We start from the raw sequence: 25,566 nt of genomic DNA on the forward strand, positions 1-25,566 counted from the left end.
AGATTCCTTCTGTCTGGAAAGGAAGATTCAAGAAGGTAAACACCTTTGTCATCTCTGCTGCTGTTATAGTCCCAGTGCCTTTGAAATTTAGTATGCTCTCAGTAATGTTTATCAAGTGAATGAATGAAAAAGAGAGTATAAATTGAGAAAGAAAAATGGCCATAAAACCTAGCCCATCACAGTACATTTTTCTCTGTGCAAACTTTCCTTGTTTACTTGTCTGTCTTCCACTGGGGACTGAGACCTGGGGCTGTGATCACATTTCCCCATTCCCTGGAATGGTGTCTGATTCTACCACCTGATCAGCTCTCAATAAGTAAAAAATTGTTTAAAAGTCTGGAACAAAGGACCGTTTACTTCATCATCCTCATGAGGCCGTTCACATGGAAAGTAGGTTTGAACATCAGCGTGGGTTTCTTCAAGCACACATTTAGAGAACAATGACAGTTGATTATAACTGAGAGTAAATAAAAACAAATGAAGCAAAATATAAAGTAACATAAAAACACTAAGTATTTCCTAACATTTGCAGACTTTGGGGATACCTTGAATTTCTTGTATGGAAAAAAATGAATGTGTGATTAAAAAATTAAAAAATTAATTAAAATTAAATAATTAATTAATTAATTAAAAAATCAAGTCAGAACTTTAATCATTGAGTAGATCCCGGCACTTTGTTGGTCAGTAACTCTTCACGTCTAAGCCATGTGAGCGTGTGTCCTGCGCCATCAGACCTGCTCATTTTATGTTTTCTTTTCTTCCTTAGTCTGTGAATTTCTGGTACGTGCTGGTGATGAATGATGAACACACAGAAAGGCGCTATCTGCTTTTCCTCCTTCTGAGCTGGGGACTCCCAGCTTTAGTGGTGATCCTCCTCATAGTTGTTTTGAGAGCAGTCTATCATCAGAGCATGCCACAGATCTATGGACTCATCCACGGTGACCTGTAAGTACATCCAGGGAGCACACACTGCCTCCTCAGCCTTTGTGTACCCCGGCAACTCTACTGATAGATGGTGGGAGCCAGTGACTGGGGGTTCCGACTGAAGAAGGACCACTAAGACCTTTGTCTTCCTGCCACATCATCTATATCTCTCCTTCCTCTAATTCTCTCTTTAAATAAAGAACTGTTGCCTCTTGAGTCCCTTCGATAGATGCCGTTTTCTCACATGGGTTGATATATCAAACAGTTCATGGCCATTTATATTGATACCTTACTATAGGTTAGTTTGTTAGATTGTGACAAACTAAAGATACCCAGTGCAATCAGGGAACTATGAAAATTTTGATCAGGAATTTAATCAGTGGAAAATTTGGAAAGTGGCGCATTGTCTAAGGAGTCTGATGCTTTTGGGAGGGGGAGCAGAGTTTGGCAGGTACCATCATCCATAAGATGCCTAAATACAAAAAGACTATGTCAGAGTGAATGGAGAGTGGCTGCAAGAGTACATGGGAAAGAGCCCTGGTCAACTAGGTCCTTCTGATAGATTCTTATTAAAGTTCAGTGTAGTTTTGAAATCTAACAGATCTTTATACATGCATGTGTATGCATGTCTTAATCCTGAATCTGGTATCTCACAACTTTGAGGACCACTCAACCCCTTCCAAAAAACCTTTGTGATAATAAAGGTTAGTCAGCTCCCTTGGTGTCATGAAGATTCAGAGGATAAAGTAACATTTGTAAATGAGAAAGAATTAGCCTAGTTGCAATCTTATGAAGACAGTAGTAACCTCTTTATCTCACAGGTTATCGTGAAGAAAATAATTAGGTGATAGATGTGAAAATTCTTTTAAAGTGAAAGTACTATATAAGCAGAAGTTATTTAATGTTATTTTTGCCTATGATCAGTTGTAATCATCCATTATATACGTAATCAATGCTTGTTATCCACGTGTGCAGATACACTTCACACATGAGTAGTCACACACTGATATCCTGCACCCCATTTGACCAAAGGATATTAACTATGTAATACACACATATTTATTGAGATACAATATATAGTAATTTTGTCTTTTTATTTAAATTCAGTAAGATTCCTTTATGCTCATTAATTTGTAGTATTACAACAATTTATTAAAATATAGTAGTATATTCTGTACATATACAATTCTTAAAGCCTAATCTTCTAGAAAGGAGTAGTTGTGTCTTTTCCCAATTATATCATGACATATAAAAATTTTTTATTGGAGGGACTTCCCTGGTGGTCCAGTGGCTAAGACTTCATGCTCCCAATGCAGAGGGCCTGGGTTCAATCCCCAGTCAGGGAAGTAGATCCCACCTCTCCCAACTAAGAGTTCACATGCTGCAGCTACAGATTCCATACGCCACAACTAAGACCCAACACAGCCAAATATATAACTAAATGTTTTTAAAATATAAAATAAATAGATTGGAATATAGTTGATTTGCCATGTTGTATTAGTTTCAGGTGTACAGCCAAGTGAATCAGTTATACATGTATATATATGCCCTCTTTTTTTAAAAAATTCTTTTTCTGGATAGAGCATTACAGAGTATTGAGTAGAGTTTCCTGTTCTGTACAGCAGGTTCTTATTAGTTATCTGCTTTATATACAGCAGTGTGTGTATGTCAGTCCCAGTCGCCCAGTTTAACCCTCCCCTCCCCCACCCCCTTGTGACCAAGTTTGTTTTCTACATCTGTGACTCTCCCTCTGGTTTGTAAATAAGTTCATTATGACCTTTACTACTCCTGACATTAATTTAAATCTTGGACTGCCAGGATTAATTTCAGAAAGTCCTGCATCTTTCTTTGTCAAATGCAGCGTAACCATGAGACAAGTCCTGGGGGCCGGCAGCCTCTCTTTCATGAGCTCCCTGGTGAGACGGGGTTATTTGGTGGCAGTTCTAGCATCACATGTGGATACACCCGCCTGGATAAAGGGGACCCAATGCAAGAGATGTTAATTAGAAGAAACTCCCTCTTGATGCTTCTAAAAGGATTTTTAAAGAGCAAGATAAACTGTTTATACAAGAATGTCCAAATCAACTGAGTCTTAAAATATTTGCCTCTGAGGCTTTTGCAGAAAATTCTTTATTACCAACTCAGCTATAATAAATGAAATGTAAAATATATTAAACTTTTATGCAATCTTAATATTATAGGATTATTGAAACTTTGTTTGGTTAGTATAGGTTATTTAGCTTCTTCATTCACATAATATTCATGTGAATTTATTCCAGATTTTAAAAAATTTGTATTTTTAATATTACTTTAATCTCAATGTAGAAAGAATTATTACTATATTATTTTCAAAAAATATTTATGTAAAATATTTTATGCTTATATAATCATTTAAAAACATGCCTTTCCTCTGGGGATGATAGGATTTGTGGTTGTAAAATAGTAGGACATCTGTTGTGCAGTTGTTCGTAGTAATAAAACATTTTTAGTTAAGAATTTTCCCTAAGTAGATCTCTAATGCATTGATGTATTCAAGTTGTTACAAGGCTTTTGTCAAATCTTGGAACCAAGATTATGATAATTACATAAAACCAGGAAGTGATCTCTCTTTTCCTATTAGCTGAAAAAGTTTACAAGTTTAGTGTTATTTCTTCTTTATTATTTTTGAAGAAGTCACACATGAAGCCAGATAGGCCTTGTGTTTTCTTTGCAGAAAGACTTTTAATTACAGATTCATTTTCTTTTAAACATATAGAACTATTCATATTTTCTGTATGCAGTTCTTTCTGGGTCAGTTTGATAAATTGTCTTTTATTCTAGGAATGTTTCTGTTTCATCTACCTATTCAAATTTTTTAGTGTTTGTAGGAATGAATCTTTTTTCATTCTTGATATTAATAATTAGTATCTTCTCTCACTTTTTATCTGTTGATCAGTCTCCTGTGAATATTGTTGTTTTTTCCCGAGTTCAACTTTTGACTTCTTGATATTCTCAATTGTGCTTTTATTTGCGATCTCATTGCTCATTTTATTTTTATTTTTAGGTTTCATCTAATTTTTCTTTTTTTATTTACTCTGTTTATCTTATTTGCTTTGTTTACTATGTGCTAGGTACTATGTATTTATTTTATTTATTTAAAATAAATTTCCACAGCTTTATGGAGATATAGTTCACATATATAATTTTATAAGTTTAAGGTATCCAATGTGATGATTTGATACTCACATCTGTTGTGAATTAATTATCACAATAAGATTGGTTAACATGTCCATCACCTCACATAATTACTTGTGTGTGTGTGTGTGTGGTAAGAACATTTAAGATTTTTTCTTTTAACAACTTGCAAGTATATAACATATTATTGTTAAATATAGCCACCATGCTATGTATTGGATCCCCAGAACTTATTTATAACTAGCAGTTTGTGCCTTTTGACCAACATCTCTCCGCTTTTCCCATCCTTAGGTCATAGCAGCCACCATCCTAATCTCTGTTTCTATCAGTTCAACTTTTTTAACATTCCTCATATAAATACGGTTATATATCCTCTGTCTAAATTATTTCACTTATCATAATGCCCCCAAGATCTATCCGTGTTGTTGCACATGGAGGATTTCCTTTCTTGTGACTGAATAATATTGTAGTGTATTGTATATATTGCAATATATATCTCACATATTTATCCATTCATAGACAGATTCTTAGGTTGTTTCTGTATCTTTGCTACTGTGAATAACACTGCTATGAACATGGGGGTGCAGATATCTCTTCACAGTCCTGATTTCTTCAGGAAATCTGTGTGTATACCCAGAGGTGGGATTGGATCTTATAATAGTTCTATTTTTAACTTTATGAGGAACCTCCATACCATTTTCTATAGTGATTGTAACAATTTGCATTCCCACCAACAGTTTGTGACCTTTATTATTTCCTTCCTTCTGCTAACTTTGGGCTTCTAGCTCCTTGAGGTTTAGACTGTTTATTTGAGATCTTTCTTTTTTCCTCATGTAAGCTTTTATCACTATAAACTTTATCTTAGAATTGCTTTTACAGCATCCCATGAGTTTGGTATATGGTTTTCCATTTTTAAGATTTTTTTTAAAATTTCCCTTTTGATTTCTTCTTTGACTCATTGGTTGCTTAGGAATGTATTGTTTAATTTCCACATATTTGCGAATTTTCCAATTTTATTCCTGTAGTTGATTTCTAGTTTCATGCTATAGTGGTTAGCAAACATGCTTGATATGGTTTGAGTATTTTTAAATCTGTTGACTGATTTTGTGGAGGATGTTCTAGGTGCACTTGAGAAGAGCAGATATTCTACTGCTGTTGGATGGCATGTTCTGTATGCCTTTTAGGTCCATTTGGTCTAAAAAATAGCTCAAGTCCAGCATTCCCTTACTGATTATTTGACTGGGTGATATATCCATTGTTGACAGTGGGATGTTGAAGTCCCCTACTATTGCTGTATTTTTGTCCACTTCTCCTTTTAGATTGGTTAGTATTTGCTTAATATATTTGGGTTCTCTGATGTTGGGTACATATATTTCTGATTATTGTATCCTCTTGATTAATTCACCCTTTATCGTTGTATTATGACTGTCTTTATCTCTCGCTACACCTTTTGAGTTAGTCTGCTGCTGCTGCTGTTGGCTGCTAAGTTGCTTCAGTCGTGTCCGACTCTCTGCAATCCCACAGACGGCAGCACATTGGGCTCCGCCATCCCTGGGATTCTCCAGGCAAGAACACTGGAGTGGGTTGCCATTTCCTTCACCAGTGCATGAAAGTGAAAAGTGAAAGTGAAGTCACTCAGTCATGTCTGACTCAGCGACCCATGGACTGCAGCCTATCAGGCTCCTCTGCCCATGGGATTTTCCAGGCAAGAGTACTGGAGAGGGATGCCATTGCCTTCTCCACTGAGTTAGTCTAGTTGTATGATATAAATATAGCTACCTTTACCAGTATGTTGTATATTTTCATGTGAGTAACCAGTGTCCTTTCTTTTCAGCCTGAGAAACTCCTTTCAGCTTTTCTTGTAAGGTGAGCCTAGTAATGAGGACTTCCTTTGCTCTTTGTCTTTTCTAACTGACAGCTTTGCCAAGTAGGAGGGTATTGTTGGTTGGAAGGTTTCTCTTTCAGCACTTTGAATATATTACTCCACTCTCTACTGGGATATCTCTAAGGTCTCTGCTGAGAAATCCACAGATGGCATTATAGAGATTCCCTTGTAGGTTACAAGCTTTTTTCTTTTTTTTATTTTTTAAATTTTAATATCTTTAATTCTTGCTTTTTTCTCTCTTGCTGCTTTTTAAGATTCTTTCTTTGTCTTTGATTTTTGATAGCTTTATTATGTGTTTTTTTGGAGAAGGTCTCTATAAATGTAGTTTGGGAACATCTATTATTTGCCCCCAAATAATATTGTCCCCATCTATTATTTACTTAGAAGTCCAATAAACATCTTTACTGGATGACACATGGCTATCTTATATTCAGCAAGGTTAAAATTAATTTCTTAAATATGTGCTTTGACCTACAGTCTCTATGAAAAGTCCACCATCTTCCAGGGTTCTCAAGCTGTGAACTTAAGAGTTTTTCTGCTTTTCCCCCCTCTTCCATTTCACATCCTGTTAATCACAAATTGTTTCCTCGCCCAACTCTTCAATGTTTTCCTAATCTACTTCATCATTTTCATTTCTTATTTCTCACCATCTCTTCAGTTCATCTCTGTCATCTTTGTCTAGTCTGTTGGATTACCTTTTAACTTATGTTCTTATCTCTTAATTTCTTCCTTTTATAACCCATCTACTAAATTTTGAAATATGGAAATGATTATATAACTCTGATGCTTAAAATCCAAGTTATTTTTCATCGCCTCAAGGTCATGGATATTAGGTTATCCACAGCTGACGCTAAACTATTGAACCAGCTTCTTTCAGCACCCTTCCCACCCATCCTTTCTGGTTGCCCTTTGTAACTAAAGTCAAGTCAAGTCAAGTCAAGTCACTCAGTAGTGTCCAACTCTTTGCGACCCCATAGACTGTAGCTTACTAGTCCATGGAATTTTCCAGGCAAGAATACTGGAGTGAGTTGCCATTTCCTTCTCCAGGGGATCTTCCCAACCCAGGGATCGAACCGAGGTCTCCTGTATTGCAGGCAGACGCTTTACCGTCTGAGCCACCAGGGAAGCCCCTTTGTAACTAAGTCACTTGATATTTCCCATGGTCTCTTATGCCTGTACCTTTACCTATATCTTCATCGCAAATGCTTTCCTTATGTCTGCCCCCCAAATACCTGTTTTTCCCTCTAAACATCAGCTTAAATATCAGCTGTTTGAAGTATCTATTTTCAGATTAAAGCACTACCGCATATATACTCTTGGTAGAGTCAGAACTTTTCATAAATCCTGTGATTGTACCAATCATACTATATTATGAGTATTTGATGAAGTTGTCTATGCAAATTGAAATTCAGCCTAGAGGTCAGTGATTAATGCCAAAATATACGGTAAAAACAATATATTTATGAAGAATGTAAGGTTTCATTTTTCCCTTGATGGAAGTAACTGAACCAGAAAAAAGAAAAGCCTTAACAACCAAGGTAAGTGTATACAAATGTGGGTTTAGAGGAAACTTTCATGCTTTCTCTATGCAATAATGTATGTATTATAAAATTTTATAGACTGTAGGCCACTGGGCTCCTCTGTCCGTGGAATACTCCAGGCAGAAGTACTGGAGTGGGTTGCCATGCCCACGCACACACAGAGAAATGCATGGATAGAAATAGCAGCGTTCTGCTAGCATTTTTTCATTTATTCAGAACTCCAAAATAAAGAAATATTGAGTGTATGCTTCCCCACAAGGTCCTAGAATCATAGAACCAAAGGGTTGGAAAATCTCCAGCTTGCCTTAATAAACTTCCAGTCATGTCCTCAAAAGCATATCATGATTCAAGCTTCTGTTCAAAGACTCATTCGCTTCTTGAACTTTTTATTCTAAACATACTCAGTTTATCTGACCTTTTATAGCTGCTGATTATACAACTCATTCTACCTCCCTTACCTCATTCTTTTAGCTCATGTTAGCTTTAGCTCCCCTAACACCAGCTCCAGCTTTTCTGACTATTGCTGCATCTCCATGAGAAAAATTCCAACTGGTGCTTTGTCTTATATCCTTCATGGCTTCTCTTAAGTCCCTGGATTCTCTTCTTCACAGAGAAAGGGGAATGTTCGTGAAATGGAAACTTGATAAAGCATTGAATCCAGTGTCCATCCAATCCTTGAATAATCTTCACAGCATCACTGACAAATGTTCATTCACTTTATATTTGAACTGCTCTGTGAGAAGGCATGTATTTCCTCTCAGGACTTTTCATACAGAGTAGAAATCTTTTAGATTCTGGCTCAAAATCTAATTGCCAGACTCACACCAAAAAAAAATCCCTAAACATTTCAATTTAATAATCCTCCAGTTTGTCCCTATTCTTTTGCTTCCAAGCTAAACATTTCCGATTTGTTCAAATATTTCCACATAAAGCATGCTTTTGTGTGTCTTTTCATTATCTTAGTAGCTCTCCTTTATACTTGTTCTATCTATCTATTTTTATACATTTTATTTCTGAAAGAATTTTAAACACAGACAAGTTGAAAAAAACCATCAAGTTCACATATACCCTTCACTCAAGGACATATATATACATACTTATATAACCGTAGTACAATGTTCAAAACCAGGAAATTAACTATGAGAAAACACACTTAACTACATTGCAAACATTCTTCAAATTTCACCAGTTTTCGTCATCTTTGGAAACAAGAGTGTGGTTTTGTTAATGTATGTCAGTATACTAACATGATGTATGATATTTATTAGATGGAGCATACTCCTGATCCATTAACCTACTGTTCCTGGAAGACATCCATCTTGCTCATTATATTATTTCTTAATGTGGAGTTGGATTCTCTTTATTTTTCATTTAGTGTTATTTTATCACTGTTCAAGAGTGATGCTGATCTATTGTTTTTTCCCCCTTTGGACCACCTTTATTTGGTTTAGGTAACAGTGTCTGTGAATGTGTCACATATGAAGTAATAATTGCATGCAATCTATCAGACAAGCCTGACTAAATGTTATTGACCTCATGAATTCCTGAAGGGCAGCTTATCATTTTACTACCTCCAGTTATTCTGAAACTACTATTTCAATTATTTCTATCCTTTTGTTTTGTATCTTTGACACTAGGATTGCAAATAATACACTCTCTAATATTTATGAAATTCAACTTTTATCAACCTAAAGTAGGATTAGGTTTGTTTTGCTTTCTTTTTTTGTCATAAATGAGAAAAAAAATACCTCTAAAGCTTGCAATTTTCTATGATACTCTCATTTAGTTTAGACTGATATAACAGAATACCATTGACTACTGGTGACTTGGAGAGGGAAATGGCAACCCACTCCAGTATTCCATTGAGCTATTTCCATTTTTCCTTTGTAACATAGTCGTAATTAACTCCCCTACATAGGTATCTTTGTATACTTGTGTTATTGTTTGCCATAGGATGAATTTTGAACAGTGACATGACTCATTCAAAGAAGACAAAAAATTTTGTACTTTAAAAGATAGTACTAAAGTGTTTTCCAAAAATGACACACACAAAATATGACAGAGCCTGTTACAGCACATTCTTGACAACTCTGGGAATTATAAAATATTTTTCAGTACTTGCCAACATGAGATACATATGTTTATATATACATGTATGGATAGATATGTTTTATGTGTTTATGCGCATAGATGTTTTTATCTATCTGTTCACCACTCAACAGGCTCTGGTGCTTTGGCTTAGTCACTCAATTGTGTTGTTGCAATTGTTGTGTGTTGTGACTTGTTGCAACTCATTGAGTTGCAGGCTCCTCTCTCCATGGGATTTTTCCAACAGGAATACTGGAATGGGTTATCATTTCCTTCTCCAGGGGACCTTCCCAACCCAGGGATCGAACCTAGGTCTCCTACGTTACACTCGGATTCGTTACCAAGTGAGCCACTAGGGAAGCCCCTATGTTATATATATATATCGGAAAAGGCAATGGCACCCCACTCCAGTACTCTTGCCTGGAAAATCCCATGGACAGAGGACCCTGGTAGGCTGCAGTCCATGGGGTCGCGAAGAGTCAGACACGACTGAGCGACTTCACTTTCACTTTTCACTTTGATGCATTGGAGAAGGAAATGGCAACCCACTCCAGTGTTCTTGCCTGGAGAATCCCAGGGACAGGGAGCCTGGTGGGCTGCCGTCTATGGGGTTGCACAGAGTCAGACACAACTGAAGCGATTTAGCAGCATACACACACACACGTATACTTTAATAGCTTCATTTGTTATGTATCAGATGTTATACTGAGTACATGTGTACGTTTATATATCATTTGTATATTTATTTAACATTTTATTTATTTTGTTGTTCGTCTCTCTCCATTAATTTTTCTGATTGTTCATGTTTTCCAATAATTTGAAGAGTTTTTTTTGGTCTTGTTTTCTTTTTCAGTTTTTTTGGAGGTGAGATGCACTATATTAGGGCTATTAGCTCTTGTCTCCCTTGAATTTTTATTTCTCTATTAACGCATCTATCTGTTTGAAGGAAAATTTACATTTTAATGTATGAGATAAGCTTTTGTGTGATATCAGACTGTTTCAGAGAATTATTTTAAGTGTTTTGTGTGCTAATTAAATTTTCCAAGTACAATAACAGTACAGTTAACAGGTTGGGAACATTTAAAGTGATTTACTCAGGGTCACAATGGTGAAAACGTGTTGCCACAAGACTCTCAGTCTGTGTTCCTCCTAATTTATTAACTAAAGGCAGAATCAGGAAGACTAATGATTACTTTTTAATGCAGAGTGCTAGGAATTTAGGCGTCTGAAATATCAAACTGAATAAAGTGTTAGGAAAGAAGTAGTTGTAAAACTGCAGGAGATGGAGTTGTAATGAGAGATCCTTGTGAATTGCATTTCATACTTGCTTATTTCCTTTAAAAATTTTACATATAAAATGGAAGAGTTGATCAACTTTCATTTTCAGATGCTCTGTGTTACAGGGTATCTTATGATGTATCAACAAGTCTCATTTGGAAGACTAAGAAAGCTCATACAACCACAAATGGTCAAGCCTGTATTAGTTCAGGAAACAAATCAATTATTTATAGAGGAAGTTTTGTTGACGTCTCTAATGAAAAAGGAAATGCCCACAAATACAAACTATTTGTCCAACAGGATATTTGGTGACTAAAGGAAGCTATTCCTGGCTCAAAAGAATATTTTGACAGTTGATTTTGGGATTGTATTTTCTAGCTTTTAGCTTTTTAAGAGCAAGGAATCTGCTTGCTATTTTTTTCCTTAAAATAACATTTTTTATTGTAAAATTAATCATTGTTTTAGAAACTATAGAAAACTTAGAAATTGTAATTTTAAAAAGTCAGATCATTCCTATCATTCAAATATTAGCACTTCTAGTTGTATGTGTGTTTCTCTAATTTATAGATTTTTGTTTTTAAACTGTAAAATTGAGGTCACACAGTTTTATCTCCTCTTATCTCTTCACTTAATATTACATCGTTAGATTTTCCTATGCCATTGGTATAGTGTGTTAGTTGCTCAGTCATATCCAACTCTTTGTGATCCCATGGACTGTAGCCCATCAGGCTCCCCTATCCATGGGATGCTCCAGGCAAGAATACTGGAGTGGGTTGCCATTTCCTTCTCCAGCCATTGGTTATACCTCCACATTTTAGTGGCATCATACAATATCTGTCTCAAGATAGACTTTATCATAGTGCATTTACCAGAAGGAAAATGGCAACCCACTCCAGTACTCTTGCCTGGAGAATCCCATGGAGGGAGGAGCCTGGTAGGCTACAGTCCATGGGGTCGCAAAGAGTCGGACACGACTGAGCGACTTCACTTCAGTATTGGACATTTCTTTCCTTCCCGCCTTTTTAATATTTAAAAGATCTGCAGGAAGTGTGCTGTGTCACATTTCTACATCACCGATTTCTTGAAATTACTGGATTAAAAAATATGAAATTTTAAGAAATATTGCCAAACAGTCATCCAGAAAGGTTGAAAATTTAATCTTACTGATACTTCTGGAGAATACCAGTCTCCCAACAACAGTGCTAGTCTTGATTATGAGCTTTATGGTTTTAATAGGTAAATGCAGTTCATTAAATTTTCCCAGAGAAACAGAATCAGTAGGGTATAGACAGGTGATAGATAAAAAAAGAAAGAAATTTACCGTTAGGAATTGACTCATGACATTACAGAGGATAGCAGTTACCAAGATCTGCAGGCAAAGTCAGCAAGTTGGAGACCTAGAAGGGCTGATGGTGTAATTCCACTTCAGAGGCCGGCAGGCTTGAGACCTCAGAAGAGGTGATGTTTCAGTTGGTGTCTGAAGGCAGGAAAAAAGCCAGTGTCCCAGTTCAAAGACCATCAGGTAGGAAGAATTCTCATAAGGAAAAACAGTCTACTTTGCTCTGTTTATCTACCAGTTTAAATACTAATCCCATCCAGAAACACACTCATAAACACAGGCAGAATAATATTTGACCAAATATCTGGGCATCCCATGGCCCAGTCAAGTTGACGAGTAAAATTAGCCATCACATGCAGTGACTTATTATTGTTTCTGTTGCTGGTTCCTTAATGAAACCAGAGTTTGAATACATTTTTATATACTTGACCATTCTTACTTCTCTTATAAATTATTCATGTTCTTTGTTTTTCTGTTTGTTTTTTTTTCATAGATTTGTGAGAGCTTTGTTCCTATTAAAGATATTATCCTCTATAGTATTTGATGAAATTATTTGTCACAATGTCATATGATTTGCATTTTTAATTTGTAGTAAAACCTATCTATATTTTCCTGAAATATGCATCTTGTATGCTTAGAAAAGTTTTGTGTTCTTTGAACATGAATATTTATTTCTTCCTTAATTTCAGAAAATTTTTCTTCAGTTGCATCCTTAATGCCTCTCTGTTTCTTTCCATTTAGAGAGGTTATTTCCTAAATACCACCTAACTTATTGGATCCTCGTATCTCCCATATATATTCTCCCTAATTTCTTTTCCCTTTGTATTTTTTGGTCTCAAATATTTTCTACTTTTTGATAATTTAGTTGCTTGCTGTATTTTTTATGTTCTTAAATAATTTATTATTTTTGCCAGATATTATTTTTCACACCAGAACTCTGGAAATAATTTATTATTATCATCTAACATTTTGTATTACAGAGATTAGCCTGATACTGTTTTTCCACTCAGGTACATTTATTCTTCACCTTGGATGCTTGTAGATCTTTATTTCTGTAATGTAAAAATTGGGGCTGAATAGATATATAGTTATAACTATTTTTCTCCTTTAAATGTGTTACTTGGATTCTTAACTCCACAGACAGTGTGCTCTGCTTCTCTGAGTTTCCCAATCATATGTATTTTCCTTGCTATTTTCCCATTGTTTTCAAATCAGAGATACCACAGTATTATGAGTACGGATCTCTGTACCTTGTCTTCTGTGATCACAAGAATCCCACTTTTTTCACTGTTTTAGTTCGTTGACTTTTTCCCATGCGTTCTGCCACAGCTTCTCATGTTTGAAGGCCCTGTCAGTCAGTTGAGTTTCAGCATTGTCATTCTGCTCATCAGTTACATATTTTCCCCATTTCTTTTGCTTCTTTGACAGTTCCTTTAGACAACATTCTTCTGGGCCTTATTTTACTTTTTTTCCTTAGGCTTTGCCTTCCTTCTTCATTCCCTTTAAGTTTTAAGAAATTTAAAAAATATTTTTTTCTGGCCTCTCAGTAATTTTCAAAATCAGTATCTTTTTAAAGAGGTTTCACTGTTTCTCCTTATGTATCCTGTATTGATGCTTCAAAAATTATTTACTCATCCTGGAATGAGATTTCTCTGGAGCCTTGGGTTGTCCAATACATGAAGCTGTGAAGGTTTGCTCTGCTTGCTTTGTTCTTAGTTAGAATTTTCTTTTCAAGTATAGAGTCTGATTTAAGGTCCAGGTACATACTAGCATCCCAATTAACAATAATGTGTAGCATATATCCATTGCAGGCCTATGGGATAGCATGCCATTTTCATCTACCTACATAGCCTAGTTGTCTGCCACTTTAAGTGAATAGAATACATGAAAAATGTCAGCCCCCAATAGGCGTTGTTGTCAAGGTTTTTCCTGACTCTATACCTGTGAAATATATCTTTCCTAGGAATCATACTTCTCAGACTACCACACCCAATACAGTCCCCTTTATTTCTATTGCTGCCGTAGATTTGTTGAACTGCAGGCTTGGAAATGATGGCTCAAGGTCATTAGTAGCAACTGGATTGGTGGACTGATGGCAAGAGGAAAAGGACTCTGGCTATCTTACAAGGAAATTCTGTGAGATGCTTAGCTTGCTAGTGATAGAGACCCTGGCTCTTATTAGCTAAATTAATGCCATGTAGCTCATGGCATGGGTAACTTGTTTCTTCAAGTTGCAGAGAAATTAAGGTGCAAAGCCTGAAAAAATTATGGATAGTGCAGCTGGGATTACACCCAGTGGCTCTACTTATCCATAACTCCATAGCTGCTCTCTCATACTGGAAACCCTGTTCTGCTTAAAAGAGAGTAACTGAGGATATTGTATATGGAATACCTGATAATTTCTCAGAAGATAGAGGAAGCAGTAAGGCAAACGTGACATAATTCTGTTCTAGAAACAGGAACAGTAAGATCCTGCCGCTGCTGCTGCTAAGTCGCTTCAGTCGTGTCTGACTCTGCGCGACCCCATAGACGGCAGCCCACCAGGCTCCCCCGTCCCTGGGATTCTCCAGGCAAGAGCACTGCAGTGGGTTGCCATTTCTTTCTCCAATGTACGAAAGTGAAAAGTGAAAGTGAAGTTGCTTAGTCGTGTCCAACTCTTCGCGACCCCATGGACTGCAGCCTACCAGGGTCCTCTGTCCATGGGATTTTCCAGGCAAGAGTACTGGGGTGGGGTGCCATTGCCTTCTCCACAATAAGATCCAGCAGATAGCAGCCTTTGCCAGATGGAGCCCTTGATAAACAGAAAAGGAAAGCCTGAACATAATCAGATATGTGTGCACACTAAAATTTAGGAAGCTCAATTTTGAAACACTCAGACAAAAATTAGATAATATTTCATGACCAGACTCTGAACGGAAATACAGTATTAGAGGAATTAAAGTTTTTTAAAAAATTAAATGGAGTGGTTACAATAATTTTAAAGGGGAAGAAGGGAAAGAAAGTCATCACAATCAATAGGGTGTGTGTATTCTTTCTGGCGGACTCAGGTGTAACATGGACAGGCATAGTGAAAAAAGTAGGAAAGCATCATTAATAGAAAAAGAATGGCCAGTGTAAGAAAAAGGGAAGGGTAAACTTCAAGTGACATGAGAAAAAAATGATAAAATGACAACTGGAGGGAGAGAGGGGCCATTTAAAGTTATTGTTCTGGTTAAAGATACACTCAACAGTGGGGAAAACATCTACTATAGGAAAGCATTTAATATTAGAAAAAGAAAACATGGTTAAGGTAGTTTGGTTTTAACTTTCTCTGTCAAGTAGAAAGAATCTCTAGAGGGAGAAAAAAAGACTACTGGTAAAAGACTTGAAGTCCCAAAGAAGTAAACTGATTGGAAGAGCACCAAAGTGTTCTAAAAAACTTCACATTTCTCTTCCTGCATTGATGGTGACATTTAAATACGAGAGAATTTGCTCAGTGGACACTGAGTGATACAGGACAGTTAGGTAACAGAAAACAAATGGAGAATATGCAGATATTTCCCCCAGTTTCATAAATTGGACTCTGCATCTTCCTGGTCCTGAAAAAAGTTACTAAAATATCTTTTCTTTCTTTTTCATTTTAAAGTACTTTTTTAAAATTACTTTACACAGATAAAATTTCTTAAATCTAGGTAGACAGATATATTTTGCTCCCTGTTTTTAAAATCTATATAGCTAGTTGATTTTTATCTGATTACAGTCATCATACTTTTCAAGAAAACGGTTTCAGCACCATATTGCCAATAATCAGTAATTGTATGTTCTTCACTGTAATGAGAATATCACTAGATTTTCATCATTAAGCATAATTGCTGCTCAGTGATGCATGAGTGAAAACACTCAAACATAAATATACACATTCCTTTATCAGAATGTTAACTCTATTCATTGGAATGTTCAACTCTACTCATTATGCACTAAAATCTGGGTTTATGGCTAAAATTCAGGGGATTTCTCCTTTCCACCATCCTATTTTTTTTCTTTTTGACAGAAATAAAGCTAGGGGAATTTCTTACCTACAGATAAGTATTTCTTCAAAACATCTTCTTAAATTGATTCCTTAGGAGCACTTAGAAAACAAAGTGATGATAAGCTATGTATACTCTTAGACCGGTTTCCTTTATAAAGGATGTGTCTATACATCAGGAGACTGCTACAAACATTGTCAACTAGGACATGTATTCCTATTACTTTGTTGAGGACATTGTAGTAAAATATGGCGGAGGAGGCAATGGCACCCCACTCCAGTGTTCTTGCCTGGAGAATCCCAGGGACGGGGGAGACTGGTGGGCTGCCGTCTATGGGGTCGCACAGAGTCAGACACGACTGAAGCGACTTAGCAGCAGCAGCAGCAGTAAAATATGGACTGGATATGGTTAAGTTGTTTTACGCCTGCTTAAATAAATGTGTCTGAAGGGTATTGATTTAATAATTTGTGTTGAATTCTGAAGTTAAAGTGAAATTCAAAAACCGGCCTGTCAGGAGAAGAATGGCGATGATGCCTAGGAGGATGTCAGGAGAAGAATGGCGATGATGGTTAGGAGGGTGTCAGGTGACATTAAGTAGGGGTTTATGAACAGAAGCAGGGCCTTGTTATGAAAGAAAACTGTTATGGGACACAACAGAGCTTTCTTCAAATATGTGAAGAACTGACATAACAAAAAGGGAGACCAAGAGAGTCAAGCTTTGATGGAAAGCTAATTAAATGACCTCTAGAGTTCTTCTACCCTCAATGGTTTATAATCTGATTCTTCTTCATAAATCTGAAATACTGATTTGGTTTCTTTAATTGCTTTTAAATATAACACACTGCAGTCAACTCTACACTAAAAAGCAGACTTTGTATACGTTTTCAGAATTCATTTTAAACTTAAATCTTATCTATGTGCCAGTTTTAGAGTTAATTCTCAGTATTAATACTGAGAGTGAGAGTTAATACTCAGTAGATAAATTTGGCTGGCTGATTTACTTTTAGATTCTGCTTGTTGCTAAAAGGTCACTCAGGATATAATTCATAACCCCCAAATTGACATTTCCTATGGGGAAAAAGACATGCCAAGATACTCATAAAGGAGAAGTTTAGCAGTAATTTTTGAAAAGTCCATTTTCAAAGCATTCAGACTTTGTTTTATTGAAGCTTCGTATTTTTTATTGGGGAACAGCCGATTAACAATGTTGTGACAGTTTTAGGTGAACAGTGAAGGGACTCAGCCATGCATACACGTGAAAGTATATAAAACTTTTTTAAGGCAACAGTTTCAATTCGTTTGCCACTGATATTTATGTTGTGAAAATCTGCTTATGCTGCATTCGCCAACTAATTATCAGCTATATGATTTCTCTAGGTGCTCAGGCAAGAGTATTTGGCAGCTTCCTCTCACCTACTTTCCACATCCTCTTAGTCACAGGGCTATCGATCCTTTTGATAACACTTGAGACCTGTTCCCTCCTGTCCTTTTCTATTTCATAGATCTAATTCTAGTCCCTGTAGTCCTGAACAAAGCCTACAATAGCTTCACAGTCAGTTATCATATTATTTACTCCCCAGTTTAATCCTTTCCTTGTACTCTCACAGAGTTCATTCTAAAACAAGATCTGCTTAAAACCCTTCAACAACTCTCTGGAAATAAAATTCAAACTCCTATAAACAGCAGGCAGCGCCATTAATGCACTGGCCCCAACCTATAATTTTTTTCAGCTGTTCATATCCACTTGTGTATGCTAAGCCCTGGATCTATACTTTTCAAACTAGAAAACTAATAAAATGCCCCAGAGCTATAGACAGAGCCTCAGAGTAGACCTGGTTTATCTTCCTGCAGTTTAACTTTTTTAAAAAAAGATACAATAGCTTAGTTGATAAATAAAATGCTAGTTTTATGCTAAATGTAATATTATGCCCTGTGACATTTGAGTGGGAATATAGGCACTTGGCCTTATAGGGGCAGATCCAGATTTCAGGCCAACTATGGAGAGACTAAAAAGATCTCTGGTGTTCCAAGGGACTGCGGAAGGGAGGAGCGTCGAGGGGGCACAGAGGATCTGTTCAGCCTAGTGAAATACTCTGTATTATACTACAGTGACAGAGATTTCATTGTACATTTGTCCAAACCCGTAAAATGCACAACACCAAGAATGAGTTGTAATGTAAACTGTGGACTTTGGGTGATTATGATGTGTCAATGTAAGTTTATCAGTTATAACCCATGGGCCACTCCTATGCAGGAGGCTAGGTGTGAATAAGGGCAGGAGATGTGGGAGATCTCAGGACCTTCCCCTCAGTTTTGCTGTGAACCTAAAACTGCTCTAAAAACTATGAAGTCTTAGTAAAAAAAAAAAAAAACCCCAACTATATGTGTGTGTGTGTGTATATATATATAAGTATATAGAGCATCATCTTATTCATTGGATATATTTCTGACAGAAGAGAAATAGGGGCCTGATAATAATCTGAAGCATTTTCCACAGGCCAACTTTCGAGACTGTACGTTCTAAACCTTGTTCCTCCTCCATGCTCGTCTCAGGCTGGACTCAATTGCATGTTTTCATATTTCAGTATAATCCCTGACCCTGCACGTCCTCGTCATTGATGCCCAGCGAGGTAGTACAATGGGTGATGTCGAACAATCAGTTCACTTTAGTTCAGTCACTCAGTCGTGTCCAACTCTTTGTGACCCCATGAACTACAGCACGCCAGGCCTCCCTGTCCATCACCAACTCCTGGAGCTTACTTCAATTTGTGTCCATCGAGTCAGTGATGCCATCCAACCATCTCATCCTCTGTCATCCCCTTCTCCTCCTGCCCTCAATCTTTCCCAGCATCAGGGTCTTTTCAGATGAGTCAGCTCTTGGTATCAGGTGGCCAAAGTACCAGAGTTTCAGCTTCAACATCAGTCCTTCCAATGAACACCCAGGACTGATCTCCTTTAGGATGGACTGGTTGGATCTCCTTACAGTCCAAGGGACTCTCAAGAGTCTTCTCCAACACCACAATTCAAAAGCATCAATTCTCCTGCGCTCAGCTTTCTTTATAGTCCAACTCTCACATCCATACATGACTACAGGAAAAACCATGGCCTTGACTAGACGGACCTTTGTCGGCAAAGTAATGTCTCCACTTTTTAATATGCTGTCTAGGTTGATCTTAACTTTCCTTCCAAGGAGTGTCTTTTAATTTCATGGCTGGAGTCACTATCTCCAGTGATTTTAGTGATGTCTAACAATATGTCATGATAAATGGAAGTGACTCTAAGCCACGCAAATATAACCATCAGATGCCAGCAGAATTGATCCCCTCTGAATTTCCCCTTAGCCACACTGCCATTCATTCTGCCATCACCTAACACAAGAGGCAGTGGGACAGAAGAGAAGTTGGGATTGAAAAGACAGCAGTCTTAACTGATTTCAATGAAAATATCTTAGTTTTATAAATTTTTCAAAAACTCATGCCCAGGTGAACGTATTTCTGGGGCCACTCCCAAACCCCTGAAAAGGGTGTATTCAAGTGAGTGGCCATGAAGCTTAAACTTCATTCACCAGGTATACCCACCTCTAGTTCATTTTAAGAAAGACTGCAGTCTACTGATACCTGGTCATATATATATTGGGAGTCTAGGGGATGATGAGAAAGCGTGTCCCGCCAGTGTAGCTTAGGACATTCTAAGAAGCTTTCTCTCCTTGATCTCTCTACTTCTTTTTGTCTCCTTGGCCCTGCTCCATCTTGCTGCTGTGTCTTTTCCCATTTCTCTCTCCTTCCTGGGAGATTAGTGTCCTTGCACCCTCAGAGCATAGCATATACAAGAAATACAATTGCTTCTCTCGGTAGTACTGATTTTCCTTCATGCCTTTAAACACTTGATATACTGAAAGACCTTTCCCTCCCTCTTGGAGAGGTTGAGATGGGACAAAGAAGATGAAGACAAGTGACAGTGAACATACATACAGATAATGGAAAGTTCTGACAAATTTTTGCAGCCAAATAGATGAAGACATTTCTCTAGGCAGTGAGTCTTTTCAAGCTGCAACTTCAAATCACCAGAATAACCCATTCATTCTTTGCCATGATTATATGTGGTGAAGTCTAAGAAGCACTGCCCTTGACATATTCAATTATTTGCCCTTTCCAAAACATGCCAAGGCATTTCATGCTTTACCCTTTGTTCTTTTTTGGAAGCACATTTCCCTTCTTCTCTGCTAGTGAACTTTCGCTCAATGACTAAGGTCTAGTCAAAGGTTGTTTACTCTATGAGACCTTCTAAGAACACCTCAAGCACAGTTCATTGTGTCGCTTTCTTTTCCTGTCACGTCTTTAACTCCTGTTTTCTCACTTAAAAGACAAGTCTCACAGTTAAGTATTTACCTATCTCCCAATTAGGTCATAATTTTTATGAAGACAAGGAAGGTCTTATTATTCTTTGTAATCCTGGAACCCACCCTGCCAGGATAGGGCTGGTTAATGTTTAAAGTGCCTCGTGGGAGCAGGACACAACTGATCTGCAGCCTTAGTTTCCAGGTTGTAGATGCTCCCACCATGGCTAGGTTCAAACTACCGGTGTGACTGCCCTGAAAGGAGAGGTGGGAAGAGATGCATAATAGCATACCATTATATGATATTTCTACCTGCACATATATAATAGCTATATGGGTAATAATAAAATGTAGTCAAATATTGCATTGATCCAGAACTTTGTTCAGGTTTTTCTGTACGATGTTATAGAAAAATCCAAATGTACTTTTTGTCCAACCCACTAATTAGAAGATGATAAGTTTTGAGTTAGTGATGGACAGGGAGGCCTGGCGGGCTGCAGTCCATGGGGTCGCAAAGAGTCGGACACGACTGAGTGACTGAAGTTTTAAGTATTTATTGGTTTTTCTTTTAATATAGTTAACTGTAAGCCTGTATAATTTCATTTTTAATAATAGCTCTATTTGACAACTGTCTTAAAAATTTAATAGTCCGTTCTCATGAGCTCGTACAAGCCAGCATGAGCACAGCACTGTGTGTAGCTCCTTAGAAGCAAATGTTGACAGATCATAATGATCATTTTCAGAGGATTCTGGTAAAATATCATGTTGAAAGTGGAACAGGGACACTAATGTTTCCCCCAAGTCGATAATGATGTTGTTGTTCTGTCACTGAGTTGTGTCTGACTCTTTGTGACCCCATGAACTGCAGCACGCCAGGCTTCCCTGTCCTTCACTATCTCCGGGAGCCTGCTCAAACTCATGTCCATTGAGTCCGTGATGCCATCCAACCATCTCATCCTCTGTTGCCCCCCTCTCCTGCCTTTGAGCTTAGGATCAGAGTCTTTTCCATGAGTCAACTCTCTGCATCAGGTGGCCAAAGTATTGGAGTTTCAGCTTCAGCACCAGTCCTGACAAAAAATATTCAGGGTTGATTTCCTTTAGAATTGACTGGTTTGATCTCTAACAAAAAATATTCAGGGTTGATTTCCTTTAGGATTGACTGGTTTGATCTCCTTGCTGTCCATGGGACTCTCAAGAGTCTTCTCCAGCATCACAGTTTGAAAGCATCAATTTTTCAGTGCTCAATGGTCGAATTTTCACATCTATATTTTCACTACTGGAAAAGCCATAGTTTTGCCTGTATGGACCTTTTAGCCTCATAATCTGTTGTGTTTGTATGTGACTTGCTATTTTTTCTTCAATTCATAAAAGTCTTCCAAATGTGTAGTCCAGAGAGGCTGATTGCAGGGTAAATAATGTAAAGACTTAACATTTCCTAAGTTTCCTCCAAGTGTAACTTAAAGGAGGCATCTATGACCTTCCACTCTCCGAATCTCTGGAAAATGATCTTTCATCAAGGAAATGATGGGGAGAGTAGATGTGGTATCCAGAACTGTCAGTATTTCCCCTGATAAGGTTTTACTAGCCCAGCATTGTAATCCTGCCACGTGTCCTCAGATTCTAGGTACCTCTAGGTTCTGTTGGACAGAACTGAAACAAGACAAGGAGAATCATACAGGCCTGGCAGCTTCCAAGAATGACTTACTGCTGATTTCCCTTGACTTGAAATAAGATATTCCTGGAAGATTTCAGAATGATTTTTTTTTTTTTTTACATCCAGATGTTCACACCTCTGATGTTTGCTTTGCTCAGTCTCAATGGTGTCCGACTCTCTGAGACCCCATGGACTGTAGCCTGCCAGGCTCCTCTGTCCATGGAATTTTCCAGGCAAGAGTACTGGAGTGGATTGCCAGATGTTTGTTTTGTCATATAATAAATATCTGTCTGTGACAGACAATTAGAACCAAGTAATGAAAAATAATTGCAAATTTTCTTTTGCTAAAGCTGTAACTTTTGAGTATGATTTTAATAAAAAGAATCCCACTTAAGTTTTCTTTTTCCATTTTGCAATGGTGAGAGGCAAATCGGTCGGCATAAACTAAAGTTATTTAATATGTATTAAATTGTGCTGTCATGCCTGTGGCACTAAATTCAGTGGATTTCAAAACACTCTGTCATAGCTCTTCAGGTATTTGGAGTGAAGGAGGACGAGAGACTAAAAGAATCAGAAAATTAAGGCCATATATTTAAGTTATGTTTCAGTAATTTAAGGATAGTTATATGAATTATAAGTATACACTCCATGTGTCTTTAAGACACTGACAGTTGCTTTTATTTCTGACCTCCACTAAGGTGTTACAGAAACAAAGGGGCATGGACTGGATCAGAGCCACTCTGGTAATCCTGCCATCATCTTAGCAGCTCGTTCACAAAAATTTGTCTATGATAGGTCACAAACAAAATAGTCTTTAAATGCAAGTTAGTGAAAGCTGGCTGGGGTGAGACATAGATCTTAGTAGGGGTACCAAATGAATGGGAATGTTTAAAAGCTAAATTCAGCATGACACACGGGCTTCCTAAGTAATGAATAATGATCTCATTCAGTGTTTCTGAGAAGCGGTAGTTTCATACAAAGTTCCTAGGGTGGATCAAAGAAACACCTAAATACAAGCACATCTGTCCATCTTCTAAAAGAGGAGGAAATGCTTGAGTGAACACAAAGACTGAGTTAAAACGCCAATTTTGTTCTCAGAGACCAGATGATCTCTGAGGCACTTTCCATTGACTCTTGTTTGCCCTTGTACAGACATCGTCACGAATAGTAAGTCTTTTTTTTTTTTTTTTTGCCTCTGAGTTCTAACATATTTGGATATAGAAAAATCAGTGTTCACAGTTGTTCAGATTGATTTTTGATAGGGCAAAAATAAACTGAAAAAATTTAGGTCAAAGATATTTTTAGTTATTAAAACCACTGGAGAATGAACATCTAAGTGATAGTCACTCCATAATATAAAGAAACTTTGCCTAACTTATCTGAAAATGCCTGGCTAAATAACTTAGGTAATACTTGAATTAGAAACCTGAAAATCTAGATTTGTCTCCTAGAAATCACTTTTCATTCAACTGAAATATATCAATTTTAATTTCTAGAAAAATTTCTGAAAGTTTTGAAATATTCAGTATGCATTAGACAAAGTAATGATTCTCAGATGACTAAGTTCTGTATCATAATAATTGACTTCTCTGTTTCCCAATAGATAGTAAATTCCCTGCAAATAAAATCCATACATTACTTGACTTTAGATTCTCAGCATAGCACAGAATTAAACTATTTGATAAATGAATAATTTCTTGGAGAGGGAAACACATTGAATAGAGTTTATATTGCAGATGTTAACATGCATAGAGCAAGTCTGTACAGTGTACAGCAAACCACTAATATTTGTTTTCTCTAGGGAAGGAAATGGGGAAATGGTCAGGAGGCCTTGACTTTCTGCTTTGGATTATTCTGATTGTGTTTATCACAGACTCGCTGTACTGTTTTCTTATTAATAATGTTTAAGACCAGGAATAAATGGCTCCTAAAAGGTTTGCAGAAAGGAAAACTTCGCAACTATCTAACAACTCTCCTACATTTATACTGGCGTCTTCACAAACTTCTGTTACTATTTATTTTGTTTCCAAAGGAAGAAAATTTTTACTTGAACTTCTTTGTGATTATGAGCATGTCTGTTCTAGTTCCTTTCTGATTTCTGGGATTCAGCATATTTTCATAGCTCTGTGTCCTCTTCCTTTTCTTCCAGTGTCCTCATTTAGTCATCATCCCATTTGCAAGTGGCAAAAAAACACCAGCCTAAATCCTAGGAGATTTCACTCTGCGGTTTTCCTCATTCTTTTAGAGCACTATTAACTTCAAAGTATTTACTTTTATGGACTCTTTATATGTATTAGTATATTAGCATATTGTATAATATACAGCATTACTCAGGGCTTCCCACACGATGCTAGTGGTAAAGAACCTACCTGCCAATGCAGGAGACGTAAGAGACTCAGGTTTGATCCCTGGCTCGGGAAGATCCCCTGGAGAAGGGCACGGCAACCCACTCCAGTATTCTTGCCTGGAGAATCCCATGGACAGAGGAGCCTTGTGGGCTACAGTCCACGGGGTCGCAAAGAGCTGGACACAACTGAAGTGTCTGAGCACACATACTTGCAAAGCATTACCCATCTATAAAACTAGAATATAATGAATTTTAAATTTCTCTATTCTTCCTCTTACTATCCCCTTATCATTGTCAATTTATCTTTTAATAACATGTTTATATTTTCCTTTTACAAAGGCTTTCATGGATTAGTTTTAGTAAGGCAAGAGAAAAATGTGGTACTAGAAAGACATTGTTTCACACCTAATAAAAGCTACTTTATTAGCTTCAAATGGCCTTCCATTGATAATAGTAGCAATTAGTTGATCTATCCATTTAAGCTAATGCACTTTCCTGCTTGGGAAATGAGCCATGATTTCCTTCAATTCTGAGACTTCTCCCAGGTATCTGAACTTACCTTGACTCCATTCCCCGCCTCCATTCTTCACAGCAAATAAAATCTCCCCTTCTTTTCTATTCTTCCTTTGCAGAACATCTCACATCTGACCTTTCTTTCCATCCCCACTGTGCTTAGTTGTTCAGTCATGACTCTTTGCAACCCCATGGACTATAGCCTGCCAGGCTCCTCTGTCCATGGGGATTCTTCAGCTAGAATACTGGAATGGGTTGCCGCACCCTCCTCCAGGGGATCTTCCCCACCCAGGGATCAAACCCAGGTCTCCCACATTGCAGGGAAATTCTTTAAGGTCTGAACCACCAGGAGAGCCCTCCATCCCACTGCTGCTGCTGCTGCTGCTGCTGCTAAGTCACTTCAGTCGTGTCCGACCTTGTGCGATCCTATAGACAGCAGCCCACCAGACTCCCCCATCCCTGGGATTCTCCAGGCAAGAA

The 25,566-nt window shown here is 37.4% G+C and overlaps 1 protein-coding gene, 1 long non-coding RNA gene and 1 other non-coding gene across 4 annotated transcripts in view; 2 read left to right on the forward strand and 1 right to left on the reverse strand.

Annotated features, from left to right (window-relative positions):
• The window catches only part of LOC138440509 (uncharacterized), a 62,792-nt gene extending 50,348 nt beyond the window's left edge, over positions 1-12,444 (reverse strand). The window contains exon 1 of one of the 2 annotated variants that reach the window (XR_011257057.1): positions 12,212-12,444. This is a non-coding gene — a long non-coding RNA (uncharacterized lncRNA). The remainder of the gene's footprint in view (positions 1-12,211) is intronic. The other variant, XR_011257058.1, reaches the window with a different exon arrangement.
• ADGRV1 (adhesion G protein-coupled receptor V1) overlaps positions 1-25,566 on the forward strand; it is a 566,629-nt gene that overhangs the window by 387,151 nt on the left and 153,912 nt on the right. Inside the window, exon 85 of the mRNA XM_069590116.1 lies at positions 767-945. Within this exon, the coding sequence (XP_069446217.1) occupies positions 767-945 (179 nt within the window). The remainder of the gene's footprint in view (positions 1-766; positions 946-25,566) is intronic.
• TRNAW-CCA (transfer RNA tryptophan (anticodon CCA)) lies at positions 2,198-2,270 on the forward strand. Its single transcript has one exon. It is a non-coding gene; the product is annotated as a tRNA-Trp (tRNA).

The sequence above is a fragment of the Ovis canadensis genome, chromosome 5, assembly GCF_042477335.2.
Source record: "Ovis canadensis isolate MfBH-ARS-UI-01 breed Bighorn chromosome 5, ARS-UI_OviCan_v2, whole genome shotgun sequence".
Classification (NCBI taxonomy): domain Eukaryota; kingdom Metazoa; phylum Chordata; class Mammalia; order Artiodactyla; family Bovidae; genus Ovis; species Ovis canadensis.